At 42.9% G+C, this 17790-nt stretch overlaps 1 protein-coding gene across 1 annotated transcript in view; it reads left to right on the plus strand.

Annotated features, from left to right (window-relative positions):
- Nucleotides 1-17494, plus strand: part of SRGAP1 (SLIT-ROBO Rho GTPase activating protein 1) — a gene marked incomplete at its 5' end in the record, with an annotated part of 73058 nt that extends 55564 nt beyond the window's left edge. The window contains 7 exons of the mRNA XM_009634296.2: nt 1200-1305; nt 4380-4604; nt 5273-5352; nt 13901-14081; nt 14662-14796; nt 14923-15268; nt 17052-17494. Coding sequence (XP_009632591.2) covers nt 1200-1305; nt 4380-4604; nt 5273-5352; nt 13901-14081; nt 14662-14796; nt 14923-15268; nt 17052-17429 — 1451 coding nt within the window. The remainder of the gene's footprint in view (nt 1-1199; nt 1306-4379; nt 4605-5272; nt 5353-13900; nt 14082-14661; nt 14797-14922; nt 15269-17051) is intronic.
- Nucleotides 17495-17790: the final 296 nt, after the last annotated feature.

Genomic DNA, 17790 nt, shown 5'->3' on the forward strand with positions numbered 1-17790 from the left:
CTTCTGCGCGGTAAACAGAAGTCTCGCTGCCGACATGCTCTGCTTGGGTCTTGGTACCAAAATACTGATTACTAGACAACAGTTTTTCTTCTAAGAAACCTAAGTCAACACACATTTTGCATCTACAAATAAATGCTGATTGGTAGAAATAGCCATACCAAAGGGCGCAAATAAACACCAGGAACTCTGTTTTACAGTTAGTGTGTTTTTATGTAAGTAATTACTTTAAGTGTGTGCTGTTAAATATCACATTTTGTGGTACAAATTGCTTTTCAGCTATTGGAATCAGCTCCTGTTTCTCATTTCCAAGTTTTCGAATATCCATTTCAGTGCCACAGGACAGTATTCCTCATGTAGCCTGCTAAGATTTCCCCTAGATGTTGTTAGTTGCAGCATTCTTTCTTGGCTGACGTAAAAAGCATTACTGAAATTTTAGGTTGTTTCTAACAGTGTCATTTACACAGAAAACACAGTGCGTAAAAAATTGAGCTATTACTTATTTTGAAAAACAGTTTATCCTTTTATCCCATCACTACCCCACTTGGAGCCACATAATCTTTTGTACCAACATAGAAGATAATGCATCCTCGTTATAAGACATTAGGACCTGATGCTTTTATTAAGCTGACCTTGTTTTGCCCGCTTCAGAAGAATTTTGGTGGACTGCTATAAAATCATTTGGGAAAATACATGTGATCTTTGTGTTCATTGCTTACATGCTGTAAAACCTAACGCATAAAGCCTTTCTCCTACTTTGCCGTTAAGAGAGTTATAGCTGGACACTTGATTAAGAAAACCCATTAAAGAAGCTCGGTGATTGGAATATTATATCTGATATGAACATTCAAATAAAGAGAATGAATCTGTATTTGAAACTGATGGCAAACATCTCTCCTTGGTTCCTTGGATTTATGTACTGGCATCGTGGTTTTGGGAGCTGTCTAGCTCAGCAAGTGACACAGGGTTTGACTTAGGCAGGTTTGTGACTTCATATGTTTAAAGATGTTACTTTTAAACTGTGTGGTTTTAATGAGAGAGGGAAGGACTTTTAGATCTTGTTTTTCTAACAGGCCAAAACGAGAAGATACTGGCTAGGGACATGTGATGGTAAAGAGTCGAAATAAACTCAGTAAACCAACTGAACACTATTTTAGACCATCATGTGAAAGGGACCTTAAAATTCTTCCTTCTGTTTGCAGGAATAGACAATCTCTATGAGAGGGCTCTTCACATCCGCAAACTCCTCCTTACTTTGCCCAGGTCGGTCCTTATAGTGATGAGATACCTCTTCGCCTTCCTCAACCAGTAAGTCCTTTATCATTCCCCAAGGTACTGTATCTTTATCTGCCTTCCTCACTGGTATCGAGATTCTTCAGGTTTGCTCATACTCGATGTAGAATTTACATCTAAGCTTCATTTTACACAAAAGATGATCTTCTAATTGGCAATGAAAATAGAAGGAAAACAACAGTTTTCATTCAAATTAAAATTCCATTTGTCCAAAACTGAGCAAGGTTGTAATAAGAGGGATTAAAGTGTTGTCTGAAATGGAGAGTGCAGGCTACAGCATTAAAGCTGATAAAAAAATAAGCTGATAAGAAAAATAACAAATGCAAACTGTGCCTACATTAAAAATAATTTACGTAATTTAAAAGTAGAATGTTTTTTTTTCCATATCTCAAGCTGATTTTAATCTCCTGATGGGAAAAATAAACAGTATATTCAAGCAGCACAGGCACTACAAGCTGCCTATTTGATGCTATGCACCGCCAGGGTGAGACTTCGTGTTGCTGCTTCTATTTTCTGGTAATAGGGCTACTGGCACAGAGAACATACATCCCCCATGTACACTTTGATGTAAGGTAGCTTAGTTCTCACAGTGCAAAACACGGGCAGCTGCTGCAAGGAGGGTTATGTGAGAAAGGGAAAGTGGTGTTCATGTCTTCATCATCCCAGAAAAACTTAGTCATTCTCAAAGAGAAAATAAAAGACAGTCTGGGCAATTGTACCGTGTTTCTCCCTCCAGTCCTTCACAGCCCTCTCCGGTTTTGCTGACCCCAGTATTTTCACCACAAATTTTGCTTCTTGTGCACTTTGCCCTGATTCTAGCTTTTCTCTTTCTGCTGCCATATTGTCTGTTTCCTGTTATATCTGTTTTCATATTGCCTTTTTCCTCTTTTTTTTTTTTTCTAAATTTGCCCTCTGCTGATTCATTCTGTCCTTGTGACCTTCCCCATTTCATCCATCCTGTCTGTTCCTATAGAAACAGGGTCTTTGCAGCCAGGTTATGTGTGTGTGCTTGTATTCACAGCTGTTCCCGTTTCCTTTCTTCTAGTAATTTCTGAATCACTTTCAAGCAATATTTAAAAGGGGTGCAGAGATCTAAAGTTTTATGAAAATAATCATTCATTGAAAACATTAATTCATCCCTCTATAGTGATGCTGTGTAAATATCTCATAGGCTTATACCGCAGCTTCTCCTCCACTTAGACATACAGATTAGACATACAGAGTTATACAAGGCTATACTCGTCACACGGTCATGTTAGCTACATCTGTGCTCTCCACAGGAATGCAATTCAGAAAGCAGGCTAGATCTCATATGCCTCCAAACTGCTGCTGGTGCATCCATAGGAAAAACATTCCCATAGTTTGACTTTCTGAAAATCCAGTTCTGCTTTTTGCATATGCAGTTAGGCCTGTTTGGCCACATGAAGTCATCAGACTTCATGGCTTGACCTCATATGGTCTAGCGTCCTGCTCAAAGCTTCTAAAATTAGATCAAGTAGCTCAATGCTTTGTCTTGACTTTGTGAGCACCAACTGGAAGGGGAATAATCAATTCCCTTGACTGCTGGCTTTGCTCTTCCTAACAGAGACACATATGTAACTAGCCTTCATCGCTGGAAGACACGCTGCTGAATCACATCCAACTTCTTGTCCAAGAAGTGCTTTTCCCAGTGCTTTTCCTTGGGAGCTGATACCTAACAGTCAGCTCCAGACTGTAAGAATGCATGGGATTATTTCATCCCACTGGCAGGACTTTGCATTCATCCTTGTTAAAATCCCTATTCATCCATTCCTCCACCTTGTCAAGGTCCTTCTAAATGGTAACCCCGTCCTTTAGGATAACTGCTGTCCCCCATGGTGTGGCATCATCTGTAAGTTGGCTGAGTGTGCACTCCATCCTGTTGTCTAGGCCATTCACGAAGATGTTGAACCCTATCAGCCCCAGTATTGAGCCCTGAGGAGCACCACATGTTACCAGCCACGAGCAGAACTTCACATGTTTCATGATGATAAACTTTTTTACACATTCTTGCACACATATAAAGGCTGAACTACCTTATAAATCAGTAGAACAAGATGTCTCCTGTTAACACACAGGATATGATAACAAATCATGGCATAAGAAAGAGGAGAGCATGATTAATTTTACAAGCTAGTTACAAAGGGTGTAATTTAGAAGATTTGCCTCTTGAGTTTGTATTGTCTGTACATGTACACTCTATAAAATTCCCTTTCTAAAGGGAATACAATGCTGTAATTAAACACAACCAGACATACTAATTCATATGCTGCTTCAGAGTGCAGAACAACAGTGAGGTAAAGGGCATCTCAGTGCTTCAGGTTCTGGTTGACTGGCCTTGCCCAGAACCACTTTTCCAGTAGAAATTCCCAGTAGAAATGCCAATGCTTTTAAACGAGGGAGTAAAGAGCAGCTTTTCATTCAAAATCAAAATTAAAAACTAGTAACGTTGGCATTTTCTGGAGGAAAGGAGACCTTGCAAAAGTTGGTTAATAAAAACAATCAAAGCCTTTTGTTTGGTTGCTTCCAAAATGAAACCCCTGTGGGATTTTGTGGGCAGAAGGCAAGGTGCTCGGGGATTTTAGGTTGTATGGTGAAAACAGAAGCCAGAAGTCACAAGAGCCTTTGCAAGATCCAGGAACTTCGCTACCTCCAGAAAACAATTCAGTCTGCCTAAGTTATATAGCCAGCTGATAGAAGAGGTGCATCAGGGTCTGATGAGAAATGATAGGCATGATCCACTTTGGATCCAGTCCGCTTGGTCCTCCAAGGATAAGCACTGATGGGATAGATAGAAGCAGCAGCGGTTGATGCATTTTACATTAGGCCATTAAGTCAGTGTACACCAAACACATACATCTACATACCTATATGTGCTGTAAACTCACTTTATAATGTGTATAGCCTATTGAAGAAATCCCCTTTTTTTGCTTGTTGCATTATGTGGGATTCAATGTCAAGGAGAACAGGAAATCTCTAAGTTGTGATGGAAAATAAAGTTTCTCCAGTTTTCAGAGTAAGGTCATTAACAGTGGAAAAGTTAATTTTTCTTGATGTTTCTGTTATAACAGCCTTTCACAGTACAGTGATGAAAACATGATGGATCCGTACAACCTGGCTATTTGTTTTGGGCCAACCCTGATGCCTGTTCCAGACATACAAGACCAGGTATCTTGTCAGGCACACGTGAATGAGATAATCAAAACTATCATCATCCATCACGAGGCTATTTTTCCAGATGCTAAAGAACTTGATGGCCCAGTGTATGAAAAATGCATGGCTGGAGATGACTACTGGTGAGTCAGACTATTACCCTTCTATCTCCTTAACAAAATCATTAGACTGGTTGTCTGGATAATGTGGATGGATTGGATTCATACAGAATGACTTTCACACACAACAGAAGTATGAAGATAAATGAGAAGAGTATTTAGGTTCACATAGGAAAGTGTTAGCTGTAAAAAAACATGAAGCAAAGGCAATTATGATGAGGTTCCTTACAACATTTTGTGAAGGAAGCTACCCTTGTGTTCAGCTGGACACAGCCAGAATTCCAGGTGTGCTCTGCAGAGCACGCAGCCAGAAACTAGCTTTCTGGCTGTGAACCATCTTAACAGATTTCAGCTTATGATGCCTTCCCCCTGCTCCTTGCCTCTCTTAGCAACACACACCCCCTTTTCCTAAATGAAAGGATTCAAAGGTTCTGGGAATTTCTTAATAACTGAAGATGTTGTTTGAAGAAGAGGTGTGTGGGCTTCTTCAGTAATTGTGTATTCATAGCATGGCATGAGAATTATGTTGCACATAACTTCATAGCATTATAAGAATAAATAATCTCATGGGGGTGGCATATTTTTCATGTGTGGAAGTTACCCCCAGTGGACTGGGGAAGAAAGCGACTGGGGTTTAATGTCCTTTTCATGCTGTGATTTCTCTCTTTTCTTGACCTTTCATTTCCCTTCAGCGACAGCCCCTACAGCGAACATGGTACATTAGAGGAAGTGGACCAGGATGCAAGTACCGAGCCCCATACCAGTGAAGACGGTATGTCTGTCACATTACCGTGCCTTTGATAGGAATAAGTTTTACAGGTGTTTCATGCGGGAGACCTTCTTCCTTCCCTAATTGTGTCTTATTTGAAAGAAGAGGGTTTCGGTCCTGGTGGTCTGTAGCAAAGCCGGCTTCTTTAGTCTCTGTGTGCTTTTTCACTCTGATTCATCTGTGTTTGACCAGCTGTTTCCTTGTTCTCTCCTGATTTTTCCAGTCACAGGAAGGGCAAGAGAGAAACTATTTCAGTCAGCACATATTATTTTCTGATATAATGTTACATTTTTAGTGACTCTCTCTCTTTTTTCTGCAAAAGCTAAACTTACCAAAAGCGTGTCTTTAAATATTTCAACTAAGGGGTGTTTGCCATTCAGTGGGCTCTATTTTGATATGAATTTAAAAGTTGTTTCATCTAAAGGATTTGTAATTCCTGAAAAACATGCATATACCCCCCACAATGAAACTTCTGAACAGTAGTCATTTGCCATAAATATTAATGATAGTTCTGGGTACGACAGGTATCCATGAAAAATTTGATGCATCCCTATTATATCGATTCTTTTTGGCCAGGTTTCCTAAGGGTGTATTTGACTGTGACATATTTCAGTTGCACCATCCTTCAGATGTCCCTCCCAGTAGCTTCTACCCAGTTCAAGCAAATGTAACAGATGGAAAGAGGTGCCAAAATTGTCAAATAACTACCATTTTCCTGACAACTAGTAGCCAGTTAGAGGTGAAGGATTAAGAATAATGGTCCCTGTAGAGAAGAGCTGCAGTGTGAGCTGACTGCATATCTGGCCAGCAGGCAACCCAGGCAGAGCAACCAGCACACATGCTCTTAACACCAGCAGAAATGAAAGCTGCCCCTTGTCCATCTCAGAGGTTGTGTGGAAGGAGGAAGAGGAAGAGGAAGAGAGGGGGGAAAGGGAGGAAAAGAGCTACAGCAGAGAAGGAAATTTTTATTTTTTTAAAAGGATGTCATAAGGTTTACTGGTTAGGTGCTGGGACGATTGCCATAGGGAAGGGGAACAGGAAAGTGTATCTATAGGAAACCTGGCTACACTGGTCCCATTGCACACAGAACAATGTAAACAATAGTTCCACTCTGGCAGTACCCGTCTGCTTTGTCACGTAGACAAGCTGTCAGTGGCAGATTGCCTGTGGCTTCCCCTTCGCTGCGGCCAGGAGGGGCAGGCAGGGTCTGCTGGTGCAGCTGTTTGGGTGGGCAGGCACCACAGAAGGGGGAAAAACTGAGGACAGGAGAGAGGTGAATGTTGATCTTCTGCCTGGGGTGTATACCTGTCCCTGCAGCTGCAGCAGGGAATACTGACAGTTTTACAAGACAGCCTATAGAGCTAAACCCAGTGTCTTTATATAACACGGCTCCACTAAATGGTGTGAACAAACTCGTAATTGCGATTTCTTTTTCCAAGACAGTAGAGCTATACTTTATAAGAGCTCCTTCTTCCATTGGAGGTATGAAGCAAGAGTAGAAGCTGAAGAAGTCTGTCTGCCTCTCATTTAGAGCACAGGTGAAGTAGTGAAATGCAGGCGACACACCAGTTCAATACAGTGGGGCCAACTTTGGGGTCCCATGACCAAACTGAGAGATAAAGGCCCAAGTGGGCATGGAAAAGAAGTGCAGCTTTTCAGCAGCAATCAAAAGCAGTTACTTCAAAACCATGCCTAGGAAAGATTAAAACAGCAGCAGGATCCGGAGGAGCAGGACCATGACATCCCATAGCACATCACCTGTACCTCAGTAATCATGGGCTCTACCCCATCACTGTGTTATTATAACAACAGTTTTACATTCCTGTTGTGGTGCTACCTGTGTCACAGCTGTGTCGCTGGTGGAAACAAACCCTGAAGAAAATAGTTGTCAACAGGACCACGTTCTGTTGAAAGATTTAACTGCTCAAGACATGGCTTTTTGTTCACCAGATTGGCCAGCAATTTAATTCTAATTGCCCCATCATACCTTTTTAATTAATCCAGTGCCAAAAGGAAGCAGACATTTGTGTTTACAGTGAACTAATTGTTAGCACAAAAGTATTTGTAATCTAGGGAAACACTGCTGCAAAGATAAAGATTAGCAAGCATGGATCGCATATAAAACGGCGTTGGCCTTCTCAGCCTGCAAGCTCTAACCTATTTTTTTTTCCATGGATGCAGCTTCCCATTATAATAGCACATTTTTCTAATATGCTTTAAATCAAATACATTCACCATCTCTTTGCACATACATTCATGTATTCATCCTTTGGACAATTCCTCTTACAAAGTTTTCTTGCTACCAAATATAAGAGTAGGCGAGAATTTTTCAGTTTGCATATTGAACTTCATGAGAGTCACTGATTGACCTGTGGTGGACAAAAAAAAAATTTCCACTAAAGAGTCTGGAGTCTTTTGTGGGTTTAATGTGATTGATTCATTGATTATAAACTGGATGCATCACTGCCAGCTGTATGTGGAGAGAGAGAGAAAGGGAGGCGCAGCATTGCCGCTGTATTGATCAGGCACGTGGTACTTCTGTATTTCCCTCTGTTAGGAGTTGGAAGAAGCAGATTCTATAAATGTAGGGGGTTTTAATGTTGAAAATCTGATTAGTTTTATGCTAAAATGTTGTATGCATACACAAGACCAAGCAGCTAACCCCAGAGGAATTACAGGGTTATCGAAACATAATCCAGAGGCTATGATCAAAAGCAAAAGGATTTATTTTTCTACTTTAGTTATTCTTGTTATAAGAATTACTTGCTGTATAAAGTTAAACTACACGTGACTCGCTCTGTGCCTACTAGAATAAACCCATCTGTAGGGGCTGACTCAGCAGCACTAGGAATGTTTAGTTACACTTTTTAAAAATTAAAAAATAAATTATGTCTGGCGAGGTAAAATCTGGTAGTTTGGGGAAAAGAAGGCTGGAACTTAGAGTTGAGCATATAAATACTTGACAACTCCTTAATTTTAAGCATATAAATTGCCTTTTTTTTCTAAGGTTACTGATCATAAAATCATAGAATCATAGAATGTTTTGGGTTGGAAGGGACCCCTATGCATTTTAAGACTCTGTATTTCAAATTCTCAGTATTTTACACAGTGGTTCTTAAATTATGACTCAAAACATCATGCTAAAAACAATTTAATAGAATCATAGAATGTTTTGGGTTGGAAGGGACCCCTAGAGGTCATCTAGCCCAACCCCCCTGCAGTAAGCAGGGACACCCGTAACCAGATCAGGTTGCTCAGAGCCCCGTCCAACCTGGCCTTGAATGTTTCCAGGGATGGGGCCTCCATCACCTCTCTGGGCAGCCCATTCCAGTGATGTTCATATATTTCTGTTGATCACTGGAAAGGGAAGAGGGAAGGAGATGCATTTTACTGTAGTGTTTTCAATCTTTTTTAACTATGCAGAAAATATCCCTATTAAGGAAAATACATAAGTTTTTTCTTTCTCCTAAACCTGGAAATGGAATTTAATTTATGAAGTTCAGAACATTTGTACTCAAGCTGAGGCACAGAAAAATCTGTCTGTAATTTTGCTGCAGAAAAACCTTTACCTGAAATTGCCTCCGTAGTCAAGATTCAAAGGATATTGTTCATGTTTTGCTGAAGCAGTTTTTAGCATATTTCCTTTACCTTCAGTTCACTGGAGATTTTTTATTCTTGTTGGAGGCATATGGAAAAGGGTGGCTAGGTTTGTTTTCAAAGGAAGTAAGAGAGAATTTCCTGAGGAAGTTAAACAGATGGGTTTCTCCTGGGAAAACATACATACAATAAATATCATACTGTTCATAGATGTCTCATAAACATAGGGTAAAAATTGGGATGGTAGTTCTGCTGGAAACAAAAATTACAGGGACACGTAAGGCTGTAAGTTATTTTTGTCCCGCCAACACATAGTACTTTTCCTGCTTTTCGGTAGCTCATGCTGCGATCGACATTTTCTATTCTGCCAACACCTTGCAACATTTCTTTGCTTTTGCTGTTCCCCGGCCAGAGAACTGCTGTCCTGAGGACAGGACTTGGAAATTGCAAAGCCGCTGTTCTCGGATGGGGTGCAGAAGAGGATGAACACACCGGGAGATAGCGTCTTCCCAGGGAGTTCAAGGACGTACTCTATTCCCGACAGCCAGGGTACATCTGGGAGAACTGAGGAAAAGCAGAGCAGAGCAACAGCAAACCCCTCCCAAAAGCGGGGGATAGTCTCCCCTCTTTTCCTTAGCTCCTTGTGCCCCGAGGCATGGAGGGCAGCGCAGTGCCACTTCAGTGCCATCACCTCTGTAGGGAGGTTAGAACTACATCTGGCACTCCAGTCCCAAAATTAAAATTAGCACTTATGTTTCCTCTGCCCTTTCTGCTCTCCCCAGCTGTTGGATCTGGACAGCTCTACTTGGCATCAAACCTTGATTTTTAAGCACACTGCAACTTAACGTGTCCTCAAACAGTGGTAGTAATCGTAACAAACTTTGGGGGTCATAAGTAAAAAGTGAGAACAGAGCTGTGTGATTAACAGAGTCCCTAAAGCTTTTCCCACAGTTCTTCAGTTTGTCCTAATTTTTCACTTCCATATCATTGCCTGAGTCACTAGTGATGATAGATGATGAGCTCCTGTATGTCATCAAATACTTCTTGCTGTTGTAGGCGAATGCCCCCAGATATGGACAGAGTAGTGCAATTACATTTCCCTCCAAGCTGTCGATTTTACTGTTAGACATTCAGTACCACGCAGAATTTGAGTTACAGATCCCAAATTTAGCTTTCATCACCTTTGCTTTTCTGGCAACGCTTGTCTGTCATTCAGTAACCTTGATATTAAATGGCTTAGCTTTTCAAAATGCATTTATTTCTAGGAGTAACTGTCACGGTACTTTGGTTTTAACTATTAAGGCTTGACCTGTAACAAGGTGAATCACTCTTTAAGTACAGTCTCAGTACTGTTTGCTATAGGAATGTTCTGTCCATGTAAAAGTAACATTCAAGCAAAGAAAATGCCCCTTTCAAAATAGTAAAATCTGTCTGAACTTACTTTTGGTTCTATTAAGAAAACTGTGTGAGATCTGCTGGGCACTCCTCCCTCAGGAGGTAGGATTCGTTACCCAGGCAATCTAGCGAACATGTCTCAAAAGTCACATCCATTATGGATACATTACCAATTCATACAGCTGGTTCCAGTGGGGAAACTTCCTTTAGACCTCTGGGAACGCATGTGAGTCTTGCAGGCGATGGAATGATGCAAAAAACAGATTCCCACCATCCACCACACTTACATTAGTGTAACTCCACCGAGGGAGAGAGAATTATTTCTAGTTTAGTCCATTAGTTTGTAAATAAAAAGGCCTGTATACTCAAATGTGGGATACTATATGATCTGTTGAAATTAGCAGAGAAATGGGAAATCCCATAGCTAATCAGTGTAGGGGTTTATCAATCAACCCGGTACCCATGACCGTTATCAGCTGACTTCAGAGAACATCAAAGGAAATATGTACAGGAAATTTGGGATTTTCTTGCTTACTGTAAAGGGGGTTTTGTTTGGTAGGGTTTGGGGTTTTTTTTGTATTTTAAAGTAATACCCATTAGCGAGTGACTAGCTTGCTGAAACCTGGGACCTTTTGCTTCTGAATTCTTGACCCACTCTTCCATAACCCATAACTTACCTGCCATCTTGGAACAGTGTGTTCATACAAACATCTGCTCCCTTCCAGTCCTACCCGATCCCAGTAATCCCATCTTCCAACAAATTCCGCAAGCAACATGCATGATATGTGTAAAATCGGCATTCTTTTTGTCAGTGTGGCGTTACTGCCGTTTGATTCAATATCGCCCTCTTAAACACGATGTAAGATAAACAGGCACATTTAGGTTTATTTCTTGCCATTTGGCAATAGAGTCTTTCCATGCCTATAGTCACTTTGTCACCTCTGTACTTTCTGTTAGAAACAAACTGTAGATAGAGTAGAAATCAAAACAAGATTGTATATTAGAATCACAGAATGGCAAGGGTTGGAAGGGACCTCGGGAGATCACCCAGTCCAACCCCCCTGCTAAAGCAGGGTCACCCAGAGCAGGTTGCACAGGACATCGTCCAGGCGGGTTTTGAATATCTCCAGAGAAGGAGACTCCACAACCCCCCTGGGCAGCCTGCTCCAGTGCTCCGTCACCCTCAAGGTAAAGAAGTTCTTCCTCATATTCAACTGAAACCTCCGAGGATGGAGGTGAGACTAACCGGCCTGTAGTTCCCCTCCTTCTTGCCCTTTTTGAAGACTGGAGTGACATTGGCTATCCTCCAGTCCTCAGGCACCTCTCCTGTTCTCCAAGACCTTTCATAGATGATGGAGAGTGCCTCAGAATATATCACTAATATATACACCAGCATTAAAGTTTTCCCAGTTTTCCAGAATGTTTCTTTCTATGTCATCTTCACGTTTTCTTTGCTTAAAAACCAAGAAACCTATCACACACACCCCCGCCCACCAGGGAATGCCTGCTGGCGAGCCATCCAGTAGCAATGCATTTTCAGGAATTAATGCTGTGATTGCTAGGTTCCTATTCGCTTTTATAAAATCGGAGTAATTTCTGCCAGCGTATGCTGCTTTCGCCTTTGTAGCAGTGAATCCCCCATGCCACTCTGTGCCGCCATCTCTGGCAAGCGTCTGGGTTTGTAACTCCTGAGCGCCCTGCAGCTCGTCGCTGGCAGGAGCTCTTAGCGTGACTGCAGAAGCAGCAAACCACAAGACAGCCTTCTGCAGGCTGGGCAAGTTATTAAAAAAAGCCAGCTGCAAACCATAACCTCAATAAAGGTGCTGTCATTATGTTTTCATGCTGCAGGATGAAGTTAATTTTCAAAAGACATTCCTGCGCAAAAATGTTGTCATAAAGGGACAGTGGCTTTTATTACCAGCCTGGTTCTTTGGGGAATTATAACCTCAGTGATTTTAATTTGCACCAGACAGAAAGTCGCTATGATAGTCATTAGCCCAGATGTTAATTTCCATCTAAATATTGCTCTAATTACGTAAAGGAATTTGTCATTTCGGGGACTCGTGAGTTATCTGAGTCAACAAAGTGTGTGATTTTTACACCTGTATTTTGCAGGTCTGTCTTTATGTTTTGAGACTGCAGTGACAAATTTTAATCTGTTTGAGCTCAGGTGCTTTTGGTTGTGTGCAGAAGAAACTAGAGGTTTTTAAAACCACAGCTCTTCCACTGATGTCCAGGCCCAGCTCTGAAGGTACCTGCAGGCAGGCATTCGGCAGGGGCCCTTCTCTGGGTTTCCGACCCAAGCGTAGGTTGCAGGATGGAGTCCATCACCAGTGTAGGGCTGAATTTACCAGCATACTGATGGAAGATTAGCCAGGACTGCTGTAATTGATGTTTGTCTTCAGAAAATACCAGCCTCCCCTGCAGGAGTAAAGGAATTTGTCATTTCGGGGACTCGTGAGTTATCTGAGTCAACAAAGTGTGTGATTTTTACACCTGTATTTTGCAGGTCTGTCTTTATGTTTTGAGACTGCAGTGACAAATTTTAATCTGTTTGAGCTCAGGTGCTTTTAGTTGTGTGCAGAAGAAACTAGAGGTTGTTAAAACCACAGCTCTTCCACTGATGTCCAGGCCCAGCTCTGAAGGTACCTGCAGGCAGGCATTCGGCAGGGGCCCTTCTCTGGGTTTCCGACCCAAGTGTAGGTTGCAGGATGGAGTCCATCACCAGTGTAGGGCTGAATTTACCAGCATACTGATGGAAGATTAGCCAGGACTGCTGTAATTGATGTTTGTCTTCAGAAAATACCAGCCTCCCCTGCAGGAACCAGAGGAACTGAGGATGTTGGAGCAGGCAGAGCTGCCTTAGGCAGCTTCAGGCCACGCGGGGACTGACCCCGCGGAGGAGCTGTCCGTCCTTGGGCCGTCTGGAGCCGTCTGCCTCACTCAAAAAGGCCGTTAAGGAAGCAGACTAAAGCACTAGGCCTGGGTCTTGTGTGAAACACTAGGTTTTCACTAGGTCTGCGCACTCGTCACGTAAAAGACAGAGATCTCATCGCCCAGTTAGGCAGAGCATCCCTACTCGTGCAGAGGGAACGTCTTCCTGCCTGCCTGCCTGCCTTCGCCACGGCGGATGCTAAAGGCACTCCGGTTTACTTTTCCATTATCACCCTGCTTCCTCAGACCTCTGATTATTCATCTTTTGTTCATCTTCTTTTTGGAGGTCTTCATTGCCTGGCCTCCATCCCGCTTCCCAGCCATGAAGGAGCCCTTGCAGCAGGAAGCAGAGGCCTCTCTCCCAGCTGCAGCAGTTGGAACATTTGCGTATGTTGTTAGGTTTTTCTGCAGCTTGCAAAGCAACCCAGATGTTCCACACTTGGGGCACAGATTGGTTATGTTTCTCTGTAAGGGACATTTTATAACCACTGCCTGAAGTCTGCTTTAGCTGACCTGATTTTTGTCAGCTCTGCTCAATAAGAATGAGCACTGATTTTAGGAAACCAAAATGAGCAGATAAGCTGGCATGGAATCTGATACCCGTCCTTCTTCCCTCCCTACACAGAGTGCGAGCCCATAGAAGCTATAGCCAAGTTTGACTACGTTGGAAGATCTGCACGAGAACTCTCTTTCAAGAAAGGAGCTTCCCTTCTGCTCTATCACCGAGCATCCGAAGACTGGTGGGAAGGGAGGCACAACGGAATTGATGGCCTTGTCCCTCACCAGTACATAGTGGTGCAGGATATGTAAGCAGCATCTGGCGTGACTCGGTTCTTGGCGGGGTGTAAAAACATGCTGAAGCAATTAAAAAAGTGATTTCCAAACGGGACGGTGGTTTGAAGGCTCGGATCGATTAAACGTTAGCCTTCTGTGCAGGATGCCTCTGTCCTTATTGCCCTGAATTGGCAGCTCGTAATCAAAAGCTACTACCAGGCTACTACTGCTTTGTTTATGGATATGTTCCCGGTACATTAAGAGACAGATGCTGCTCCTATTTTAATGTGGCTATCTCTGTGTAGCAATTGCTGGCATTTAATGTCAGGATAGCAAGGGCTGGAGAAATGCAGCCCCAAACTCTTCTTTTACGGTATTAAGCATGTGTTTTGCCAAGGAAGACAAAGTTCTCATTTGCAGAAAGGTTACAGTCAAAATGTAAAGAGCTCAGTAAACAGAAGGATTATAAGCAATTTTTGGAGACATGGAGGGGCTGTAGTGCATTATAACATGCCTGCTTTTCTTCAGGGGATTAAAATCTGGGACTGCCGAGATGCTCTCTGTCACACCTAACTCACTGACTTCTCATCTCACCACGTGTGTTCTGTCCAGGGATGATACTTTCTCAGATACACTGAGCCAAAAAGCAGACAGTGAGGCCAGCAGCGGACCCATAACCGAGGACAAGTCCTCATCAAAGGACATGAACTCTCCCACTGACCGTCACTCTGACGTGTATTTAGGAAGGTAAGCTTGAGCGTAACGTGTTTTCAGCAGTACCGCTCACTGCTCAGGTAACACAGCGATTACTTCTCTACGTGTTTATGGTGGGTCACTACAACTTGGCCTATAACCGCTTCTTCATCGGTGCAGGCAAAGAAAGAGATCAGAACCTCCACCTCCTCTACGACGCCCCGGCAGGAGCAGTGACGGTCACTGCCCAGTACACCCACCTCACCCTCTCTCCAACTCGTCCGTGGAGCTAGGTTCCCCCAACCTGGCAGCTCACTGCAGTCCCAGAGCCCTCCTTCAAAATCGCAACCTCAATGCTGACAGCCCTGAAAGGAGGCGTAGACCTGGACATGGCAGCCTCACTAACATCAGTAGGCACGATTCTCTAAAGAAGATCGACAGCCCTCCAATTAGAAGGTCTACATCATCTGGTCAGTACACAGGTTTCAATGACCATAAACCACTGGACCCAGAGTCAATAGCTCAGGTTTGTGTCTTTTTTTTTGTTCTATGTCACTCTCTGATTTTCTGAGGAGCAAGTCTCAGCGAACAGCATAGCGCAGAGCACATACACTGGTAGGAGCGTGCGTGCAGCAGAATATCCTACTGGGGTTTTTAAACAGAGTGCGTGTGAAGGAAGATGCATTAAGGGATCCTGGATAAAAGAAGCACAAAGGAGAACAGACATTGCAGTAGCAATAAAAAGAGATTATTTCCTGTTATACCGTAATGAAATTGCCTCTGCCACCCAGAACATCCAGGATAGTACATGATTACAACAGCTATGGAAATCTGTGTGCTCTGAGGAAGGCTGGCCTATTCTAACTTGCGTGTAATTAGTGTTCAATTATTTCTCGGTATTGTGCTTTGCGGAAAAGTGCTCTGAGTGGCTGGTAGTGACCATGGCCATTCAAAGCACAGCTTTACATGCCAGGGTCTTGCGCATTTTACATCATTTTTGCATAGTTCATACCGTATGTTGATTTGATGCTTGTAGTTGTGCCTGAGAACATGATGTGCAAGGCGTTGCACCTGCATAAATCACCATCTTATCCCAGTCTCAGTCCTGGCAGTGAAGAGGTGAGAAGGATGGAGTAGGGAGCACCGCTCACCAGATGGGTCTGTTACACAGACCTGGTGACAGCTCTTGAGCAAAGAGATACCGCTGTCTTCAGAACTCGTGTTTTGTCTAGGTGGTGTAACGTGATTACTAGGGACACCCTGAGGGTATGATACAGTTGCAAAAGTATTTCACAATAAAGCTGGCACTCATGTTTTAGAATTTAATGTACTGGTGATGCTTGCTTTCAAACTCTGCTTCCAACGAGGGATAGAAGGGACTGTCATGCTTGGGTCAGAAAGCTGAACCGTGTATTAGAGAGTTAGAAAGTGTAAATGGTGTTACTGTTTTATTTAAGTTATTTATTTACTTTCCTGGAACCACACACAGTGCTGTTTGGTTTAAGCTATTTTTTTTGATGCATAGACCAGTGATCATTCGGCAGTGAGAGAGCCCAAACCTTGATTAAATTGCATGAAAGTTACTGTGAGCAAGCAGAGAACACCAGATAATTAACCTCACTTGTATCTCAATACCACTGAAAAAATAGTAAACTAGTGTCTTGGTGCGTTCTTTAGCATTTGTGCCAGAAATCCTGATGAAATAAATAATTTCCTAGGTAAGCTCACCGAACAATATCTTGCAAGTTTTTTCTGCTTAAAATTTAACCCAGAGAAACAGGAGAAGAGCTGATTGATAGACAAACAAGGTTTGTTTCCTTACGAAACCTCGTTTATAATCCCCGTGAGGGAATATAGATCCTGAACACCTGGGGCACTAGGTGAGGGGAGCGGTCAGCTAAGAGCTAGCAAATAGACTAAAATCTTTACAGCTGCCAGTACCCAAGAGGTGACAGAGATCTTCACAGTTAAAAATGCTGCTGGGCAAGTACCCATTGTCCTGAGAACCACGTAATAAAACAGCTTGCAGGTTGTAGTTTAATCAATGTTTTAAATTGTTTAGGTTAATTTTGACTCTCTCGTGTGAACAGGTTAAATATTTGTAACATCCAGCCAAAGCTGCCATCTTGCCAATCGTAGCCTCTTTCACATAAACCTGGTAGAAATTGGCTTTAGCACTGTCATACTCATTAAAGAGAGGATGGTCGGCAAATTAACTCATGCATTTGTCACCCCCTCTTCCTGCCCCTCCCGTGCTTGGCGTTCAGTAGCAACTGGAATGACATGCTGCTCTCTGTGCTCTGGCCCAGGACATCGAGGAGACAATGAACACGGCGCTGAACGAGCTCCGTGAGCTGGAGCGGCAGAGCTCGGCGAAGCACGCCCCCGACGTCGTGTTGGACACCTTGGAACAAATGAAAAACACCCCCACCCCTGCCACCTCCACGGAGTCGCTCAGTCCCCTCCACAGCGTCGTTTTAAGGAGCTCCGAGCCGCAGATCCGCCGTAGCACCAGTTCTTCCAGTGACACCATGAGTACTTTCAAGCCCATGGTGGCCCCTAGAATGGGAGTGCAGCTGAAACCTCCTGCCCTTAGGCCAAAACCTATTGTTCTTCCAAAAACAAATCCTAGCATAGGGCCTTCCCCTCCTTCCCAGGGCCCAGCCGACAAATCTTGCACAATGTAGATGTCTCAGCCACCCGCGGTGCCCGGCTGGGGTATGCTAGGGAAAGGGATGGATTAACGATAGAAGTCAGGGCTCCATAACATCGTTTGTTCATGTTTGTAACTGGAGAGGCTTTGTTTTTCAGTGTTTTTGAATGTATTGTCTGAAACTAGCTACATTAACATGGGCATTTGTATTTTGTATGGTTTCAATTAAAAGAAAAACTGGACAATTGTGCATCGTTTTAAAAAAACAGACATAGACTTACTTGAAAATTTGATGCTGCACCATTTGTAATAAAAACAACACGGATCACAAACAGCTTGCCACGTTGTACCATACTTCACAGTCTTGCTGTAGCTATATAATAACAGATCCTGCA

Source organism: Egretta garzetta, unplaced genomic scaffold (assembly GCF_000687185.1).
Source record: "Egretta garzetta isolate BGI_Z169 unplaced genomic scaffold, ASM68718v1 scaffold792, whole genome shotgun sequence".
NCBI lineage: Eukaryota > Metazoa > Chordata > Aves > Pelecaniformes > Ardeidae > Egretta > Egretta garzetta.